Below are 22,473 nucleotides of genomic sequence, written 5' to 3' on the forward strand. Positions count from 1 at the left end.
TGAAGACGAGATTAATATACTTCCAGACAGACAAAAGCTGAGGGAGTTCATTACCAGTAGACTTGTCCTACAGGAAATGCTAAAGGGAGTCCTTCAGGATGAAATGAAAGGGCACTAGAGAGTAACTCAAAGCCATAGAAGTAAAGGATACTGATTAACTACATAGGTAAATACAAAAGCCAGTAAGTATTATTGTACTTTGTTACTATTCATTTATAAACCTATTTAATGGTCTGTGACAATAACAGTATAAAGGGGAAGAGATGGAGATTAAAAAAGAGTGTACACTGTTGACACTAAGTTGGTATTATTCAAACTAGGGTGTTAGAAGTTTAAGATATTAATTGTAATCACCAAGATAACCACTAAGAAAATAACTAAAAAAATATATAGAAAAGGCAAGAAGAGGGAATCAAAATGGCACACTATAAAAATCAACAAGATGATGGGGTGGCCGGTTGGCTCAGTTGGTTAGAGCTCAGTGCTCATAACACCAAGGTCACCGGTTTGATTCCCACATGGACCAGTGAGAAACAATGGCTTGAGCTTGGAGCTGATGGGTCCTGGAAAAACACACTGTTCCCCAGTATTCCCCAATAAAAATTAAAAAAAAAAATCAACTAAAGGCAATAATTGAGGAATTAAGGAACATAAATAAAACATAAAAAATGGCAGAAGTGAATTCTTCTGTGTAAAGGCAGAGATGGACAAATTGGATTGAAAAAACAGTCCATCTGTATGCCGTGTAGAAGAGACTCACTTTAGATATAAGGACTGTACAAAGAGGTTGAAAGTAAAAGGATGGGAATGACATTCCATGCAAATAGTAACCAAAAGAGGGCAAAGAGGGCAGGGCAAAGAGGGCTGGGTGGCTATATTATTGTCAGACAAAGTAGACTGTAAGTCAGAAAAGGTTACAAGAGACAAAGAAGGACATTATACAATGATAAAATGTTCAACGCAGAAAGAAAATATAAATTATACACACATTAAACCACAGAACCCCAAAATATATGAAGCACACATTGACATCTTTGAAAGAAGCAGCAGACAATTCTACAATAAGGAGACTTGACCTATTTTCAATAATGAATAGAACCAGACAGAATCAATAAAGAAATAGAGGACTTGAATAAAACCCTAAGCCAATCAGACCTATCAGACATGTATGGAACACTCCAGAGTACACATTCTTTTCAGACTTTCTCCAAAATAGACCATATGTTAAGCCACAGCAGAATTCTTAATAACCTTTTTCTTTTTTTCTTCCTTTTTTTTTCTCTCTCTCTCTCTTTTTTTTTTTAGTATAAGGGACTCACCCTGAAGTACAAACTTAAATGTTTTACTTGCCACACTTGGCCTATGAGCTGGCCTGAGAAGGGGTAGGTGCAGTCCACCTGGGCCCAATTTAGAGAAATAGCAAAGGCGTGTTGGTAAGAAGCAGAGGAGAGCGCCATTGGGGTGGCGAAGCTCAGAGGGCTCCTCTGTCCTCTCCTAAGATCTCGCTCCCATCCCCGCTGAGCACTGGGTGTAAAGGGTTAGTCCTGGAAAATTCAGCCCATTCCTAATGACTCTTTAAAACAAAGACAGTGGCATGTCAGATTAAAAAAAAAGCAAGATGCAGACCAGGTTGTATACTATGCTGCTATTTATGTAAAAGAGGTAGAAAAATATATAATGATGTTTCCATATATTTGATGAAAAACCTCAGGAAGGATACACAAGAAATTCTGAGAAGAAGATTATCATTTTAGGGGAGGCCTTGGCACTTGGTGGGATGGTGGATCTGGTAGGTTGAGGTTTTTCACTGATCTTTCCTCTCTCCCTCCCTCCTTTCCTCCTTTTCATTTTTGAAACATGAGTGAATTACATATTCAAAAATTAGATTGGTGAGAAAATCAAATATCCACCCCCGTCACCAAGTTCTGATCCTGTATTAAGTCTTAGAGCTTCCAGGTAGTTTTAGTTGCCATCTCTGCAAGTTCTCGTGGGATTTTCAGTTCTTTCCAGAATGTAATCTTAGGTGTAGGAGGCTCCTCAGGCCCTCTGTGTGAAGAAAATACTTTTCTCTAGATGATTTGCTGTTTCATCTGGACAGGATCTCTGTCCTTAGACTGTGAAATAATCAGTTGTGAGTAAGGCTGGTTCTATCATTAAAGTAAAAGTCTGGAAGGCGTTGGGCTCCTATTATGAGTGAGAATTTCACCTTGAGTTAATGTCTAACATTCATTCTCAACTTGAGATGGTCAAAACAGAAAGTCCCAATTTCAGGGCTCTGTGAAACAGGCAAAAGACATGAATTATTGTTAGTTTTTTTCAGATAAGGAAAATGAGACTTTGAGAACTTGTGACTTGTGAGAAGTCATCCAGAAAATAGGAGAAAGGCAGGGGGAAGGTATAACCGTGACCTTGTGGATAGAGTCCTGACTTCCAGACAATGCCAGTTGTCTTAACTGCTCATGGTGTGAATCCTGCCATGTTGATATAGAAACTTGGCATAGCAGATTGAGTTGTTGGGGTTTTCTCCTCAGATAAAGCTCATTCATTTTTTTGGATCTTATACAATTATCCTCCCAAAGAGATTCTCAAATTTCCTTCAAGGATGTGTTCATTAGTTTGGGCATATAATTTGAAAGCAGTGATCCTACTACCCTGTTTCCCCGAAAATAAGACCTACCCCGAAAGTAAGCCCCAGTTAGGATCATCAGCCAGACAGACGCATTTACGTTATGACAATGTTCCAGAAGAAGATGACATGACTGTGTATTTGAATAAATGTAGATTGTTGTACAAGAAAAAATAAAACATCCTCTGAAAATATGCCATAGTGAGTCTTTTGGAGCAAAAATTAATATAAGACCCGGTCTTATTTTTGGGGAAATACAGTATTAGTGTATATGCATGTGCATATCCATGATGCAGTGTAATTGCCAGTAATAAAATTATTACCATTTGTGTGTAAGATAAATTGAAGTCACGCTCATGACCTCGAACTCTTTTAGGTTTTACTTTTCCATAATGGATAGAATATGTGTCTTCTGCAACATTTTGTGAAACTGTAAAGTACCTTATAATACAGAGATGGTGGTGCTACTATTGTATCAATTAGAGCTCATCTGCTCCCCATATATTTGTGCCATTCCATTCTGTCTCTTCCAGATCTATTCTAGGAGAAGACTAGAAAGGTTACATTAAATACTTACATTCCTGTACATTAGCGTTTTTTCTGTGTTGCTTTTTGTACATATTTTCATCTAAGTAAGAATAATTTTGAATAATGGTATGTATAAAATTTTTATAATACACAGTTAAACAATACTGTAAAGATATGAGTAATACTGTGGACACAGGCGTTGTAAACAGACATCTATGCTTTAAAATCCATTTGTCACCTGTTATTGGCTGTATGTCCTTGGGCAGGTTACTTAACTCTTGTAGATTCAGTATTCTCGTATGTAAAGTGGAGGATAATATTTATCTTTTGAGATTGCTGAAGGCTAAATGACATACTTTTTGTAAAGCAAATAACATTGCTTTCACTGAACTTAGGCTACCCTAGTTTCCTCAAACATACTAATTCTAGTTCAAACATAATCACTTGACATTAATAGTTTTACCATTTGGTTCCAGTCCTTTTAATGTGCATTACATTGATAAAGATCAAAATTTAACTCCACAATTGTTCTAGATGTTTTCTATTTTAGACTCACTGGAATGAAAAATAAGGAAGTAAACCTTAATAACAATGTGCATTATTTTATTTCTCGCTTATGTGAGTATACAGAAACCTCAAAACTCATCAGATATTCCAAAAACAGTATGCATTTATTCAACATGTATTCAGTACGTTTTACACATACCTACTTGGCACTATTATTAGGCTTTGGAATACAGAGATAAAAAAATAGTTTGTGCCTGCGTTAGAGGTCATCGTTTGTTGAAGGAGAAAGGTACATAAGCAGTTATAATGCAATATTAGAAGTAGTCTCATGGGTGTCTGCACGGGAACAATGACAACCCAGAGGCCATGCTTCCCATCTCTCTCAAATGTGTATGTGCAGGTGTTCAGGTGTGCTTCCCAGGTGAGGTGACACCTGAGTCGAATTTGGAGAGAGCCAGAACCTGGGACAGGGAACATCCATCTCTTCCAGGCTAAGGAGATGGAGTTCATTACAAGATAACGAGGAGCCAATGAATACTTTTATTGAGAGCAACATGAACAGATTTGGAACTTACGATAATTAAGTAGAAGCATACCTGCGAGCAATGGCATCAGCATCGATTTTATCATCTATGTTGCCACCATTTATGTAAACCTATTATTATACATCTGACTTGTGTAAACATTATCTCATTTAATCCAGAACCCTTTGTATTAGATAGTATCACTATCATTTTATAGATTAAATAGAGGAGTTAGTGACTGGACACACAAGAGAGAATATGTTTGATTACCTGCCTTTGCACCTGGTGATTCTAAGTTAGTGGAAGTTAAGATGAGAGTTGATGATTTATTGATCCTTCATCTTCGTTTTCATGAGTTTATATTGTGAACATTTCACTGAATTTAGTTTGATTCTAGAATTTAAAGATACTATGTTCCCTAGAAGATAACTTTTAACCCAAGTCTTTGTTGCTCAAAGAAACTTTGGTTTATTCTTACATGAGAAGGAAAAGGTTGTTAGACTTACGGAAAGAGAACATTTCAGTCTCCAATGAGGAACCACACCTTTTCTAGAATTTGTCGTCATACATAATTTTTATCCCTTTCCTTTAGGTCTCTTACAGGATATAAACTATTTTATTCTGCATTCCATTTCCTTTTCCCCTAAATTGTCTTAAGGAAACATTTGAAATGATACCTTATTAGGATTTGAGATGTGTAATTGCTAAAGTCTTATGTAACTTGGGACCTGGCTTCTCAATATGAAGCATAGTTTGAAACTAGAGTTTGTCTTTCTGCTCCATAATGTGTATATAGTGTATTGAAGCAATCGAGTGAGGGATAATTCTTGGAAGTTAAAAAAACAGACAAACAAAAAACAAATTAGTAATCTAGCCCCACTCCTCATTATTAGCTTTCTGAATACTGTCAAAATTACATATTTACCCCTTCGTTTTTAGTTTTTTAATTGAAAATACAAATAAAGTACCTCTTCTTTCCTAGAAATGTGGTATAGCAATTAATTAATTTAAAATAGTATTTGTATATAACTAGAAAAGGGTATTACAAAGATAGTATATGCAGTTTTGAGTTGCTATACTCACCTTTTACTCCTTTTATTTCAGCTCAATCTGAAATTGAAGTTTCTGTGTCTGCAAGAAATATCAGAAGGTTACTAAGTTTCCAGCGATATCTTAGATCTTCACGCTTTTTTCGTGGTACTACCGTTTCAAATTCTCTGAACATTTTAGATGATGATTATAATGGACAAGCCAAGGTTGGTATAGCTTTTTCAAGAAAATGTTAATTTTTTCATAAGTTTAATGAAGCCTTTTTTTCCCCCATATGGTACTGATTTATGGAGTCTTTTTGTATGAGAAAGTCACTTAAGCCCATTTTTCAGGTTTTTCCTTTAAAGTAGCTGTTCATTTCATGATTAAGTATTACAGAGCAAGGGGCATTTTTGAAGTAACTAAATAAATGAAAGTGTTTTCATTTATTATGACATTAAGTAAAAAGTAGATCAATAAAACATTAAGCTATAAGATCACACAGACTGTTAATGCTGGGAAGAATATTATGGATTATCTGATCGAATTTCTGTGTTCAGTAGATAAGGAAATGATGGCCTAATTGAGCAAGAGACTTGTTTGAGCCCACCCACCTGACTCAAAGGTAAACCAGTGCAGCAAGTTAGGGCTCATGACTTTCAGACGAACGATTTTTCATAGTCTCTTGCATCAGTGAGGTATTTTGAGAATTTAGGTGCGTATTAATTATATCCAGTGATTTTTGAGCATTATTTTCTTACAAGAAATGTTTCAATGAAAGTAGAGGTTAGGTGAGCTTGTTTTTGACCAAATGAGAATTTTTAATAATCTTACATTTCTGATATTTTTTAAATTAGTCTTTGACTTAATATTTCAGGCCAGATTTTGTAAATGTGTGTAGATAGGGCTGGGGTACCTTTATGATGACATTCAAGTGAAAAAAATTTGCTTCCCTGTTTGATAAAAGAAATCAATGGAAAGTGTTCATGCTTTTTTTAAAAAAATCTAACGAGTTCTGCGTTTTAGAAGGAGAATATTGATCTGTGTGTGATTATATCATAATTGATCTCTTCTAGTAGTATCTAACTATGCTTATGTCAATTTATTCATAAATGCATGCATACAACTTTGAACTTTTGGAAACAGTAAATTTTTTTTCTTAAAAATAAAGTCCACAGAATTTTTAAGTTGCATATATATAGTGTAAAAATATAATCTATTTGGTTTTTAGGATCACTGTGTGGTTTGTTTGCTTGGCTAAAGTACACATCAATCTAAAAATTAATGCAGTATGTGCTATTATTTTATAAGGATATTTAAAGAATATAAATAAATGCCCATAAGTTTGGAGTACTTTTTAAGAAAATGAATAATAAATAATTTAAGCATGGTACGATATAGATTTCAGGTGCCTAGGTTCCTGAATCAGACTGCCTGAGTTAAGACCCCTGCTCTATTACTTTCTAGCTGAGCAAGTTACTTACTTTTTGCCTGTTTCCCCCATCTATAAATGAGGATTGAAAACAATGCCTCTTGCTAGTATTGGTGTGAATAGTAAGAGTGAGTAAAGCACTTTTAACAGCACCTGGAATATAGTAAGTACTCAGTTATTATAACTTATTTTTACTAGATTTTTAAAATCTAGTTTCTGGACCGTGCAATGTTTGAATCACACTTCTGTGAGTTAGAATTCTTGAAAGATTGTGGGCGTATAGGAATATGTTGAAAGAAACACTAACCAAAGTAATATTTGGTTTTTTAATGGAGTTTAATCCCTTTGGACCTTTTTTGGAGCCAGTTGGAAAGGCCATGATTAAAAGGACGATGATATTTAGCATTTCTTAAAGTAAATCAATCACTTACCATTTTCATTAACTTTTCTGAACTATCTATAAAAGAGAATGTTATTGAAATTAAATTATAGTAGGAATGTTTGGTTTTCATTTCAGTGTATGCTGGGAAAAGTTGGAAATTGGAATTTTGATATCTTTCTGTTTGATAGACTAACAAATGGTAAGTGAAGAATTTGATTTTCTCAAAGTAATGTGTTGTCTAGATTGATACATTGATGGGTTGTTGCTTTCATTTACAAGCCCTCTGCTGGTAGAGGGGCCATCATTTTGTCCCTTCTTTATGACTGATTTATAAGCCTGGAGAATCAATCTCATAATTTCAGTTTTTGATTATTCTTATCAGCAATCCAAAAAAATCATCACTTGGCCATCCCTAATTAATGCTACTATTACTAATAACCCAAAGTGAGAGTTATTATATCATGTTCTTGTTTTTTCTTTTTTGGTTTTTTTTTTTTGGATTGTGGCCATTTACGATGACATCTTCTGATGCCATATTCCAGCTTTGATAGCTACAGACACTGTGTTTCCCTGCAAGTAAAACCTAGCCGGACAATCAGCTCTAATGAGTCTTTTGGAGCAAAAATTAATATAAGACCCGGTCTTATTTTACTATAATGTAACATAATATAAGACCGGGTCTTATATTAATTTTTGCTCCAAAAGACTCATTAGAGCTGATTGTCCGGCTAGGTTTTGCTTGCAGGGAAACACAGTATGTGGTAGATTAACAACTTTTCGAGAGCTATCCTTTCTTCTAGCTTTGTGATTCTCAGGCTTTTCTTTCTCCACACACTTGGGAGATATGGCATATGTGGTTCCCTCTGGCACTACTTCTCCATGGTGGCGTGGGGAAGAGCTTCTTTAGGGGGCTTATTAAAATCTAGAGTAAGAGTGGTTTGAAGAAAAACGGGTGATTCTGCTTTGTTCACCCCTTCCTGAGTTTTGTTTTGGGGAGAGAGTTCATGTTCCCTTACTCTCTTTGGGAACAGGAACAGGATTCCCTTTGGGAAATCAGTTTTTTTTTTTAAGCGTTTTTAAAAAACAAAGTTAGCATACAATGTTAGTTTCAGGTGTACACGATATTTATTCAATATTTATATACTTAAAGAAGTGATCACCATGGTAAGTCCAGCAACCATCTGACACTGTGGAAATCAGTTTTATTTGGCATAAAAAAATTGGTGGTACATGTAGTTCAACTAGACTTTGCCCCTTTTGTCTAAATACCTTTTTAGTAAATGAAGCAGAGTGGAGAGTTCACTGAGTCAGTTCTTACGGTTCAGATGTAATAAATGTGTGGTTCACTGCTATACTTTAAAATCACCTCTCTCTTTTTTCTCATTTTGTTTTGGATTGAAGTTCCTTTTGTAAGGAAGCCAAATATGGAAAATGCACAAGCAAATACAACTTTATTCATCTTGAGAATCAGTGTGGTTCTAGCTTTGTAGTATCACTACATTATTCCCTTTAAGCTGTGTGGCGTACATAAGTGAAGATACCTTTGTAGTCACCTTCTGTTTGTCCACACGCTGTTGACAGAAAAGAAATCGATGGATCTCAGGCACAATTGTACAGAGAGTAAAGTTGACCTTATCAGCAAAGCCCCCCTCCCAGTGAGTTCCTGCCTTTTTGTTTTTCCCCTTTTCTATTTTTCTCCCCTCTCCTTTGCCCTTTGGTGACTGAGCGAGTGTGGTGTTCCTCTCCCTGCCCCCACTTGGGCCTGTCCACACAGGACAGGCTCTGATGTCATTTATACAGTTGTCCTTCTCTTCTGCCTTCCCCTTTTTGGAAGTACACGTGCTGAACTGTCAGGTGGCTGGGCTGCTTCTGGGTCTGGGAAACTCCCTTTCCTAATTCAACACGAATATTACTTTAGTTATCCCATTACTTTAGATATCTCTCTGTAGTTATCTCAAATAAAATAATGCCTCCCTTAGCCCCTTCAAGGTTTAGCCTTGTATAAACTAACAGTTCATAGCCTAGTATTAGTCTACTGGGACATTTGTCACTGTTGAAATAGTTGACCTCTAAATTTTGTTTTTTAAAAGTGCTAGTCAGGGGGCTTGGTGATGAAAGTGGAGGAAGTTTGGATCGTGTAGGATGGGCAGAAGTAAAGGCCCACTATTTCAGTTAATTTGTTTTCCCTTTAATCACCTCACTCCTTTCTGTGGAGAAGATGGCTGAATGGTTTCTACGTAGGGTTTAGTTAGCTGCCCACCTGTGATTTTACAGATGCTGAAAAATATATTCAGTTAACTACAGCCACGAAAAAGTTACAGGAATTCTATACATGAAGAGAGATTATCTAGAAACAAATGGGCAGAAAAAAATTCCTTTAACTTGGCATTCTTTAATCAGCCCTGCTTTCATTTCAAAATGGCTTAGCGTGAAATGAATTCTGGGTGATATATGTACATGGGATCCAAATGTATAGTTTTCCCTGCTTGTTTTTGGTCCAATACTTTCTGTATTTCTTACTCTGGTAATTTCCCAAATGGTACTGCAGGGAAGGCAGGGAGGAGGCAAAATCAGTGATTGCCACCAAGACAAACGTCCCCATCTGTCCGCTGTGAGGAGGGGAGTAGTTACTGTCCGGTAGGGTATATTTCATGTTCCTTTTACAAGAATGAGAGTAAGGTTATGTGAGGTAACAAGATGTGCCTTGTCACCCCTGAAAGCCACCTGGCGTGTGAGGACCCTCGTTCCAGGTCTGTGTTATGCAGGCAGCCTAATGCTGCAGCTCCCCCCGGAATCGCATTCCAAAAACTATCAAAGGCTGCTCTACCTGCGGCAGGCCTATGCTTTGGTCTATTTTTATGAGGGTAGCTTTTCTGTAAGTACAGTTTTCTTGTCCAAGAAAGTGTTTGTTTCCATTTTCATATAAAATAAGTTCTACTGTGCCTGTTTCTTATTTAACATATCAACTAAGCATCACTTGTTTTGAAATGTTTCATTGATTTGTGTTCTTATTCACTGGTATTAAAATATTCAGTTGTATCTTATGAACTGAAATGAGAAAAAAGTGTTGCATGCAGTTTTTCAATTTGGTATGGATTGTGCACTTGAATAGATTGGTTCTTACTAGATTCCTGGAGTTCTTGGTGGAAGATGTCACATACATTTCTTGAAGTTTGTCTGAATTCCCAAAGAGGGTACTTTGCCATTAGATTGCAGCTTTCTTAAAACTTATTCCTAGAAATTGCAAATTTGTTTCATTAGGTTTGGAAAACGATTTTGGGAGAACACTGTCATAACCTAAACATACAGAATGAATATACATTTTTAAAAATTTGAACTATAGTTTACATATGACATTGTATTAGCTTCAGGTGTACAATATAATGATTTTATATTTGTATATACTGCAGAATAATCACAATAAGTTTAGTTAGCTTCTGTCACCATACACTGTTAAAAATTTTCTTGTGATGATAACTTTTAAGACCTACTCTCTTAGCAACTTTCAAATATGCAATACGGTATTATTACCTATAGTCACCATGCTGAACATTACATTTCCAGGGCTTATTTATATATTTTATACTGGAAATTTGTATGTTTTGATCCCCTTCACCCATTTTATCCACCCCCAACCCTCACCTCTGGCAACCACCAATCTGTTCTCTGTATCTATGAGGTCAATTTTTTGTTTTTGTTTTTAGATTCCACATATAAGTGAGGTTATATGTGGCATTTGTCTTTCTCTGACTTATTTTACTTAGCATGCCCTCGAAGTTCATCCACATTGTCACAAATGGCAAGATTCCCTTTTTTGTGGCTGAATTATGTTCGTGTGTGTGTGTGAGAGAGAGAGAGAGACATTTTCTGTGCTCATCCATTGATGGACACTTGTTTTCATGTCTTAGTTATTGTAAATACACAGCAGAAAACATTGAAGTGCATGTATTTTTTCGAATTAATGTTTTCTTTTTCTTTAGATAAATACCCAGAACTGGAATTGCTGGATCATAAAATAGTTCTATTTTTAATTTTTTTGAGGAACCTCCATAGTCTTTTCCATAGTGGCTGCATCAATTTGCAATCCCACCAACAACAGTACATAAGGTTTCCCTTTTCTCCACATCCTTGCCAGCCCTTCTTATATTTTTGATAATAGCCATTCTGACCAGTGGGAGGTGATATCTCGTTGTAGTTTCATTTGCATTTCCCTGATGATCAGTGATGTTGAGCACATTTTCATTTACCTGTTGGACATCTGTATGTCTTCTTTGGAAAATTTTCTGTTCAGATCTTCTGCCCATTTTTAAATTGGATTATTTGTTTGACTATACATTGTGAAATATCTTTGGATATACCCAAGAAAAGTTGGTTGTTACAATATTAATAACAGAAATATAGCTCACTTTTTCACAAGTGCTTCTAAACTCATGTCTGCTTCTGGGCTCATGTCTGTACCAATAGAGTGTTATCAAGATTTGAATGAATCTTAACATTTAATTTCATAAAAAGAAAATATTAAAATTTTTTTTCCCTTTTGAAGGCGATATGTCAGGTAGTTTAAAAAATAAATTTCTTTTGCGTTGCTACATACTTTCCAGTATTGCTCATGCAAATATTGTTCCAATTAGTTTCCTTTTTTCTCAGCCATGAGTTTCTGTTGGCAATTGTTTAGGCAGTTTTAGGTAATGAGTTTAGCCCAATAGTCCTCTGTAATCCTTCCTAAATATTTTTACAAAAAATTTTCAATGTGGGACTAGTTAGGCCTTTCATGCATTTTTATAAGAATCATAGATTTCTTTAGGGAATACTAGAATCATGTTTATGTTACTGTAATTGTCTGAATGCTAGCAGTAATTATGCACTCATACCCTTTAAAACACAGTCTATTTAATTGTTAAAATAATATAGTATGTGTGTCCTATAGAGGAAATCTACAAAACTTTGAGAAATAATGGAAGGTACAAAAAATGGAGAGTTGGAAGGGAAAACTAGACATTATAAAAATGTTTTTCCAAAAACATTGTTTTTCCAAATTTAATTTCTACACTTGGTGTGACTCCAGTTTGTCAAGGACAGAGGAGTGGAAGTGAGGGTGAAAATGATCCCTATGGCATGTAGCAGCTCCTTTAGAAAACTTGGCTGTGTAGGGGAATAGAGAGGGTGACAATCGGAGGGGGCCAAGAGAGCTGGAGATTCTTTGTAGTTTTAAGGGTAAGAGAATCGCAAGCATCTGAGAGCTGATTCTGAGACCGGGACAGCAGAGGGAGGGAGGGATGTTTGGATTTAGTGGGACTAGGGTGGGGGGAGCTGTGGAGGAGTAGAGGGGTTGGCTTTGGAAAGAAAGGGAAATTTGTCTGTTGTGTCTGTGAGTGTGTTTCTTTTTTTGTCTTGTTCCTTTGTTGCTTTCAGTTTTATATCCCACATATCAGTGAAGTCGAATGGTTCTCGACTTTCTGTCTGACTTATTTCGCTTAGCATAATAATCTCAAGATCCATCCATGTTGTCGCAAATGGCACTATTTCATCTTTTCTTATGGCAGAGTAGTATTCCATTGTGTATATAGTCACATCTTCTTCATCCAATCATCTGTCGAAGGACACATTGGTTGTTGGTTACCAGAGGGTAAAGGGGGGAGGAGGGATATTAGAAGAGGATAAACGGGATCAAATATATGGTGATGGAAGGAGAACTGACTCTGGGTGGTGAACACATAATGTGATGTATAGATGATGGATTACAGAATTGAACATTTGAATCCTATGTAATTTTACTAACCATTGTCACCCCAGTAAATTTGAATTAAAGAAAATCATATCCAGTACAGAAAAAAAGGGGAAATTTGAGGTCTTGTATTTTTTTGTGACATATGAGGTGGTTGAGAATGAGGGTTGAATGGACTGTGAGTATGTTGAAAGTTTGAAGAGAGTAGAGAAGGTTTGAAAAGAAGTATCTTGGAATATGAAAGAGCCATGTCACTAGAAAAACATAAGATTACTGAGTAGTGTTGACTGTGAATTTATAGTGCTAGAATTCTGCCTAGTTTTAAGATTTTTCTTCTCCTCCCCTCTTCCAGCAACTTTCAGATTTTCTGCTGCAAGTATGGGATAGGCAAGTGGTTGAGTTCAGAGTTTGGTTCTTGAGGTGATTCCTCCTGCTGTCCCTGTGTGTTTCAGAATAAATACAACGTCCACCTAACGAGGTTGCAGCCAAGGCAGTTTGCTCTGGGACTTCCCTGTTCAGCTAACACAGGGTGGTAGAGGGGCTGTTCCAGAAGAGGTTAGGGGCAGCCATGTTTTAATTGCTTTGGGATGCCTTAAAGTCATTGTGGGACAATTTTCAGTTTCCACTGATTCTAACTATTTTGGTGTCTTTTAAAAAAAGTCAGTCTATTTGAAAATGTTTATCTTATTTGGTTGTGGAAAATGAAACAACAAAAAAATTTTTTTCTTAGAATGGGAAAAAAGATGTGATATTTGAAGTTCATAACTGGTAAAATAAGAAGATGTAAATTTTAGACAAAAAGTAAGAATTAGTATTCTACATGTTGTATATTCGAAACCCATATTTGGAAAAATAATGCAATTAATGTTAGCTACTAATACCGCCTTTTTTTTTTTTTTCAGGTAATAGTCTAGTAAGTTTAACCTTTCATTTATTTAGTCTTCATGGACTAATTGAGTACTTCCATTTAGATATGATGAAACTTCGTAGATTTTTAGGTAAGTGATTCTGACCCATTTGATAGTAATGAGATTTATACAAGAACTTAAAATATATATATTATGTGTGTGTGTATATATATATGTGTGTGTGTGTGCGTGTGTATATATATATAATCAGTTAACTATTACTCTAAAATAAACCACCCCAAATTTAGTGGCTTAAAATGACCCGTATTAATTTAGCTTCTCAGTCTGTGGGGCTGTCGAATGCTGCTTCTAGTGTGGCTGAGCTCATTTATGCGCTGCAGGTGCTAACAGGTGAGCTGCATGGTGGCTTTGCAGGCCTTGGCTGGGGCTTCAGCTGGAATACAGGGCCTGACCTGGCTGAACAAACTCTACATGGTCTTCTGTTAAATGAAAAGGAGACGGGGGAGTTTGGCACCATAATAGATTCACATTAAAAACAAAGAGAGAAATATTTCTTTTACAATAAGCCGAGCTTGTTCAAAGAGCGGTGGCCAGTTTCCCAGAGAGTGCTGGCTTGCGCAGACTCCTGGAGCCCCCGTCTCAGCGCTGGCCGGCCTCATTCCGCCACGTCCTGGTGGCCAGAGCAGGTCAGATGGAAATGAACTGTACCTCTCGGCAGAGAAGCTGAGAAGGCTGAAAGCCATGGGCGGTGGGGCTGGGGGAAAACTGAGACAGTTTGCAGTCAGTCTCTCTCCCATTGGCCACAGCTTTCTGATGAAGATGGCACAGTCTCTGTCCTTTTCTAAATTTTTGAAGGCAAAACTTTAAAAGATTAGGTACATTGCACTCAGGTCTCCTATTTTGATAATAAACTTCAAAGATTATTTTGAATATGTTTAAATGTGCAGGATGATATTTACTTAAGACTGCTCTGCTAGAAAAAAAGTTGTTTTTCACTGAATAAAGAAATATGTTAGAAAAACATATTTAGTAGCATGAGGATTCTTTTTGTTTTTTTTTTAAGGAAGAAAATATTTTCTTTCCTCTTAAGTACCAAATTAAAATAAATGTATTCCCTAGCACTTTTGAGAAACTTTTAATGCTCATTTATTTATAAATTGCCCGTAATACTGTACTAATACATAAATTATAAAACATATACAAAAATAGATATTAACAAGAGTATTTAAAAAGGTTATTTTAAATGACAGGATCAAAGTAAAGACAGAATTCTGATGCTGTTTCCCTCTCACCAGTGGGTCATAGTTCACCACCTTGGGGTTGGCTCGCTTTACTTGGAAATCACTAGATTTTCCTGTTATGCTTCTGGGACCAGAGGGCAGGTTTGACGACAGCCGGGACAACCCTACCTCTTTTTCTACTTTTACATGATCATATAACAGACACTGAGCAAAGAAGGCAGGATCAACAAGATCCATCCGTACTATTGAGAAATGAATTCCAGATCCAAGACTTACCTCACTGATGATGTAACCATAGGATCATTTTCTGTACCACAATATTTATACTATTTTAGATTTTTGTTCATTGATGAATTTCTAGTATTACTCAGAACAGTACCCGGCACAGTTAATATATAGAGTGCCAAAATAATGTGTACACACTTTAAGAAAGGAAAAAACTGTATTAAAATTGTAATATCAATATATACCGACAACAGAAGATGAATACAAGTCACGTTTGACTTCTGCAATTATAAGAGGTGCTCAGAGTGATTACCATCAGCATAATTTTAATACCGTTTTTTCCTTTCTTAAAATGAGTATACATTTTTTTTGGCACCCTCTGTATTTGTTGAATGAATTGTACTATTTTTATTAAACCAAGAGACTCTTTTTATCTGTTTAATAAAAACTACTTAAGACAGTTTTTTTAAAAAGAGAGTTTTTTAAAATGATAGATTCACATTTAAAAAGAGAAAGAGAAAACACATTTATTTATAATTTTGAAATGAAGACCTTCTCATTAGTGGTATACACGTGAGTTATGAGGTGTTTATCATCTCTGAATCTGAACAGTTAGCTGATAGCCACTTGAAAAAGCATAAGTGGAGAACTTATAATTTTCACAGTTTTTGTACTTGGACAAGCCTCCCATTGACAATTAAATTTGGGGTCTTTTTTTCTTTGATGCAGTTATGATTCAAGAAGATTACCACAGTCAGAACCCTTACCACAACGCAGTCCATGCTGCAGATGTTACTCAGGCCATGCACTGTTACTTAAAAGAACCTAAGGTAAGGTGTGGACATTCACAGTAGGTGGAAATCCTCAGAAAGCCCCTTTGCTTTACTTTCTAATACATTTTCTTCAGTTAGTGCTGTGACTCCAAATCAGAAGTTTCCTGAACTTCACAAGAATGAGATGGAGCTGGATTGAGTTTCCAAATGTGGCTACCTTTGAAAGCGCAGCAACTGTGGAATTGGGTGATTGTTGAGAGAGCAGCTGGAGAAGTCAAGTGAGGGCTGATCACACGAAACCTCGGATGCTGTCTCAGGACGTTTGGCATTTAAGCTGAGCTCCACGAGGGTGGGAATAGCACCAGTCCCGCTCGGTGAATGAATAGGGAGCCATGGAAGGGAAGCAAGAGACTTTAGAAAACTACCCAGGCTGTGGTGTAAAAACAAGTCAGACAAGACGAGAAACATGAGTACCTGTCAGGGGCTATTTTCAGTGCTCCTTGAAAGAGCATGGTGGCCTAAGCGAGGCAAGCAGCCATGGGGAAGGAGACAGGTGATGGTTTGTAAGGTCTCCTGGGAGTTAGAATGACAAGGACGTGCTGTCCAAAGCACATGGGGGAATGAGGTAGGGAGAGTAGCTGACGAAGACAGCCGTGGGCAGTTGAGGGGAAGGTGGAAGTCTTGTGAGAGAAAGAATGCAGCAAAAGGAGCAAGTTTCGGGGGTAGGGCTGGTAGAGAAGATGACTTCCGTTTTGAATATGTGAAGTTAAATGTGTTTGTATGATACCCAAATGGATATCTGTCTAATAGAGACTTGAATAAAAGAGTCAAGTACAGGAGAGGGATCAGAGGTGGAGATACAGATTTGGGAATCATCAGCTGTAGACGTTAATGAAAGTCATGTTTGCCCATGGACGTTTCCTCCCCTGGAGGTTCTCAAATGACATCTGCCTTCTCTTAGCCCTGCTTCTAGACTCCTTGCCATGGGGATCTTAGTTCCAGCTTAGTGTCAGGAGGGAAAGCAGGCTGACTAAACGACTTTGTGCTAGGTGATGCCAGCTTGAGAGTATAGCCACGTGGCTGCCAGTCTTCTCATATTTCAAGAGATTGTGGAATATGTGATAATACCCCAATTTTTAAAGTTTACATACATAACTTTTTTAAAACTCAACTTTGTTGTGATATCACATATACAATAATAAAATGCATACATTTGATGTGTACAAATGTACGCTCCCAAGGGCTTCAATTTTTTAATTAAACTTAAAACAAAAAGCTCTGGGCCACGCCTGGGAGAAGTTGATAAATAATCACCATACAGCCAGGTAAACGGAGGAGTGGTGGAGGTAAGTGCCATGTTCTGTGGGCCGCAGAGGAGGTTAACCTAGTCCACGTCTGTGACGGCTTGTCCCCTCGCATCCCCCACTGGCCACACTCCACCAGGAGCACTGGGTGGGGTCAGAGGAGCAGAGAATGTAACAGTGGGGACAGCTGGGGAGGAAAATGGATACAAACGCTGTCTTACCCATGCAGCTCTGGCAGTACTAATTTTAAACAGTTTTGGCCTATGTAGGTCTGGTACCAGTAACTCTTATTCTGAATACTTGTTTGCCTATGCGGCTCTGATAATACTTATTTTAAACCCTTTTCATCATTCATATATTCAGTGAACTCTTAGTCAAAGCTTCAATGAAGGACACGGATAGAATCACTAAGCCCTAAGATGCAACAACTCTCTTCTCCGTTATTATAGTTTACATTTAAAAATAAAGTCACTCAAAGTCTTAAAAGTGAATTCTAAATAAAGCTTTAAGGTTGTATCTTTACTTCCTGGGTCTTCACATGGCACCACGTTTTCGAGTGTTCAGTCACTCAGTACATTTTCCCAGTGCTGGGAATCTGGTGGTAAACAGGACAGGAAAGGTCCCAGCCTTTAGGAAACTCACCTTCCAGCCGGGGAGGTGATCATTAAACAAACAGATATAAATAGAACTTTGACATTTACTGTAGTGATTACTGCTGTGAGGAAACCAAACTAGAGAACTAGAGGAATGTGCTGGAGTGAATGGTAGGGATTGCAGCCTGAGGCAGAGTGGCCGCAACCCTGTAAACTGAGTGAATGTCAGAGAAGGAGTCCTCCATAGGGAAATCCAGGTGCAGAGGGAATCGCAAAGAAAAAGGGTTAAATGTCACGTTCAGTGAGAAATCTACTTCCATTTTTTATCTTATGATTTATATGTAAGAGCTAATTCCTAGCTTCTTCTGTAAGTGACAAAGAAATATTCAAAGCCCAAGAAATTATTGGAAATTTAGGGGAAAGTTCCTTCTCTCTACACGCATCAGCTCTGACTGTAGTATTTATTTATATGTCCTCAAAGCTGAACTTACTTAGATGATAATTTTGTTCCAGTTGAGCCTAGTAGCAACAGTGAAAACTGAAGTTTTTCATTGAACACAGGAAAACTCAGTAGATTTCTATCTGATTGAAAAAGAACACTGATGATACACATGACACATGTGAAATCTGACTTTCATAGACATTAAGTGGTTTGCAGTTGCTTCTTCATACAACTTTTGTTTACTGTCAGGTATTACCAGATATTATCACAGGAATGGAAATAACATTTCCCTTTAACTCACTTAAAATTTTTGTGTTAATATCATTGACGTCCTTGCCTTTGTTATAAAGCTTTTATAGTTTTCTGATGAAAGGTACTACTTTACAAGCAGAAGTGTTGCATTATTATTCAGAAATTTTTTTTTGCAGTCATGATTTGTTTTCAAACTTAGAACTTACTTTCCCTTCACAGAACTTTTAAATATTCAGTTGTTTCTTCTCATGTTTCTATTTTTAATGGTTCGCTCTTTAACCTACTTAAAATTGTTTGATGTCATGTATAATCATACATTAATTTTTTTTAAATAAGTAATTCTGGGTTATTGGATTGTCCCACGATGGTACATTCTTCTGCCACTTCCTCTCTGTTTAAGTTATCATAAAAATACGAGTATAACACTTTTATAATTTGCTTAATAAAACCCATAAGATATCCACAGCCATCCCCACACATTTATATATTGGGGAACGAGCAGGTTACTTTATGAGCAGGACGCTGCATTTTGTATGCCTTCTGTTCCTCTTGATTAGTAAGCAGTGCTTTTAAAAAGCTGTCTTTTTAAAACTGCTTTTGCATATCCTAAAGAGGAGTTATTTTCTTCACCACCTTCTCCCTGTTCATTGAGCTTCTCCATATACGAGTTATAGGTAATACAAAAATAAATAATACGCATTATCTGCCTTCAAACAGTTTATCATTTCGAGGGAATTCAAACCCTTAGTGATTTTTTTTTTTTTTCCAGCCTGAGATGAACTTGACACAGGGTGTGGAAAAAGATACATTCTGGCATAGCAAGAAAATACTAGATTTTGAATCAAAATGTGTTTTTTAAAAATGCTCATATTCAAGAATTCTTCAGTTTTCATCTTTGTTTTATCATGTGCAATATATGTTAGTTGAGTAGCATAATCTATAAATATACCTGCATTGCTGGTGTATGTGAAAAGTTTTTACTGCTAGGGCGCGGATCATACAAGTTTAGAGAGTGCTGCCCTAATGTAAAGCTAAATAAAAGTGTGCTGTGCCGAGTATTTATGGACGAGTATTTATGGCAGGACGTGTGAAGTGCTGTAGGAACACAAACCAGTCATCTGCTGGGGAAGAACCTGGAGGCAGAGGACGGGGGAGGGTGTTCAGTGGGTTTGGGCCTTAGAAGATGAGCAGACTTGGCCAGAACATGAAAAGAGAGGTGATATGTGAAAAGCAGGTGATGTACTCAAGGTGATTGTTTCTGTCATTAAAACCGTCAGTTAATAAACTTCTTTATTTTGATTACTTTATCAGATAATGATTATTGAGAGTAATATTTAAAAGATGCTTTTTCTGACCTGGTTAGATTATTTACGCTGTTCTGAATGTATCTGCTGGGAGCGGATTTTATTACAGACTTGACATAAACTTCTGCTCCATGACTACTTACTTAGTGGCTTCCTTAAATTAGGATCTCAGAGTTAACTTTGCACTTTAGATTCTTAATTGAAATCCAGGAACCATTTTGTTGATAAGTAAACACCCTCAGTCATAAGTCTTCTATATGGTACACTTAAAAATCTGTTAAGAGGGTAGCTCTCGTGATAAGTGGACTTACCATAATGATTTTTTTTTTAAAACCTTATAGGTCTTCTCTGTTTGGTAGTGGCTACAGTAATAAAAATCCGCACACCTGTGTGTGTTGTTTTAAAGCCGTTCTTTCCCAAAAAGACGGTTTGTACTTGACCTGCCATTTGAGTTAAGCTCGTTTCAGAGGAAGCAGTGTAAGGTGGGGCCCGTGGACTCTGTGTGGGCAAGGACAGTGGCTGCTTCCCCAGTGTTGTGAGACCCGCACCGGGCAGGCCCTCAGGGGCCTTACTGAACAGTCTGGGCAACACAGAGCGGGAAGAGATGTTGACGCTACGATGTGGGCCTGTTCCAAACGGTTGTAATGGTGCAGAGTCGATTTCAGCTATGTCTGTAATTAGTTATCCTCTTGTCAATTCTAGCTTGCCAGTTCTGTAACTCCTTGGGACGTCTTGCTGAGCTTAATTGCAGCTGCCACTCATGATCTGGACCATCCAGGTGTTAATCAACCTTTCCTTATTAAAACTAACCATTACTTGGCAACTTTATACAAGGTTAGTGTAATTTTATCATCAAAATTTAATATTCTTGTATTCTAGAAAATGTTATATGCTTTTAAGAAAGTGAAAGTGGTAAACAAGTGCTCGTTGAAGGTTAGGATTTAACCAGGTTGATATTACTTCTAAATTCTTTTTTTCCCACCCCAAACAATTCTTTATGTTCAGAAAGAGGCTTACCATTAAATAACTCAGATATGCCCTTTCTTGTAGAATACCTCAGTACTGGAAAATCACCACTGGAGATCTGCAGTGGGATTATTGAGAGAATCCGGTTTATTCTCACATATGCCATTAGAAAGCAGGTAGGTTGGATTAAGACAAATTTTATTTCCTATGAACTATGAAAATTAAGTTGGCAAAACAATTTTAAAAGTTTTAAAAATTACATTATTCAGATGTTCCACAGTTTTCAACTTTTCTTAAATTTATGGGTAAATTATTTTATTTTACAAATTTATATCAAAATTTTTGGAATTTGAACTTATTCTACAGTGTACTTAGTAGTATTTTGTAGTGAATTATTATGAAGGATCATTCCATACATTTGAGTACTATAAAATTCACTCCAAATACACCATGGCTCAGTCACAGTTTATTGCTTATTTATATCAATACCGTGTTTCCCCGAAAATAAGACTTAGCCGGACAATCAGCTCTAATGCGTCTTTTGAGGCAAAAATTAATATAAGAACCGGTCTTATTTCACTATAATATAAGACCAGGTCTTATATTAATTTTTGCTCCAAAAGACGCATTAGAGCTCATTATCCTGCTAGGTCTTATTTTCGGGGAAACACAGTAGTTTTACATATTTCCATTTATGCTAATTTGAATAAAACCTTAAGTTCTGAGTATAAATTAGATAGGAAGTAAACATTTTATGTAATAAATAGACTCGTTAAAATCTGTTTCAGGCAGTTTTCAAAACTGATAAGTAAAAAGAATGCTCTTTATATCCTCAACAGGATAGTCCTGGAGTCACTTCTGGATAAAATAATGATGGAAAGAACAGAAAACACTAATTTTTTTTTTAGAATAGATTATTTAATGTTAAGCAGGCCATTTGAAAGCCTAATAAAAAGCATTAATGTAACTGAACCCAATATTGTGGTGGTCGTTAACAAATTCCTATGTCATTGGTCCATAAACAAAAGCTTTTAAAAATGAATGCCTCACTGAGAGAAAGATGTACTTAAGAAAACCATGTAAGTGGATATAAACCATCTAATTCTAAAAAAAGGTGAGGCATAAAAATGTTTGGGTATTAACTTTTAAGTTACTGTCATTGTTCTTTCCTTTTTCCCTTCCATGATTTAAAATAACTATAAAAAAAAATGAAGTGTTTTATGTAATGACCATAAGAAAAGAGCTGGACTTTATTTTTTATTTTTTTAAATCTTTATTCATGGATACCATTTGGAGTTATGACAATACTTCTGGTAAGTAAAATTGTTTCTTGCTGTAGTACAAATATAAAAATTGCTTAAACTGTACACTGTTTGCATATATAAATTGTTTTTCTTGATTAAGATAGATTAAAATGTTTGCTTTGTTATTCCCTTTTCACCATGTTTTGCATTTGATTAACCCCATTGAATTCTCAGATTTAATACGAATAAAAACAGTAGCGTTCCTTTATATTTTATTTAGGGTTTCAGTTAATATTCAGTATTATAAGTGTTTTACTCTAGTGACAGCTCTTTCTGATCATTATACACTGATAATGTTTGCTACGGCCTAATGAAACAAAAGGCAGGAATTTTTCTAAACGTTTATTTTTATTGTTATTGACTTGAGACGGTTTTTAAAATTTCATGTATTTGTTATTTACATTAACATGTTTCCTTTTCCCTTCCAGAAAATTTGGATAGTCTTAT

The 22,473-nt window shown here is 36.4% G+C and overlaps 1 protein-coding gene across 3 annotated transcripts in view; it reads left to right on the plus strand.

The window, feature by feature from the left end:
• PDE7A (phosphodiesterase 7A) overlaps positions 1–22,473 on the plus strand; it is an 84,428-nt gene that overhangs the window by 54,402 nt on the left and 7,553 nt on the right. For all 3 annotated transcript variants that reach the window (XM_033126385.1, XM_033126383.1, XM_033126384.1), the window contains exons 4-9: positions 5,290–5,441; positions 7,164–7,227; positions 13,656–13,751; positions 15,818–15,918; positions 20,459–20,590; positions 20,807–20,898. In XM_033126385.1, coding sequence (XP_032982276.1) covers positions 5,290–5,441; positions 7,164–7,227; positions 13,656–13,751; positions 15,818–15,918; positions 20,459–20,590; positions 20,807–20,898 — 637 coding nt within the window. The remainder of the gene's footprint in view (positions 1–5,289; positions 5,442–7,163; positions 7,228–13,655; positions 13,752–15,817; positions 15,919–20,458; positions 20,591–20,806; positions 20,899–22,473) is intronic.

The sequence above is a fragment of the Rhinolophus ferrumequinum genome, chromosome 14, assembly GCF_004115265.2.
Source record: "Rhinolophus ferrumequinum isolate MPI-CBG mRhiFer1 chromosome 14, mRhiFer1_v1.p, whole genome shotgun sequence".
Taxonomy (NCBI): Eukaryota; Metazoa; Chordata; class Mammalia; order Chiroptera; family Rhinolophidae; genus Rhinolophus; species Rhinolophus ferrumequinum.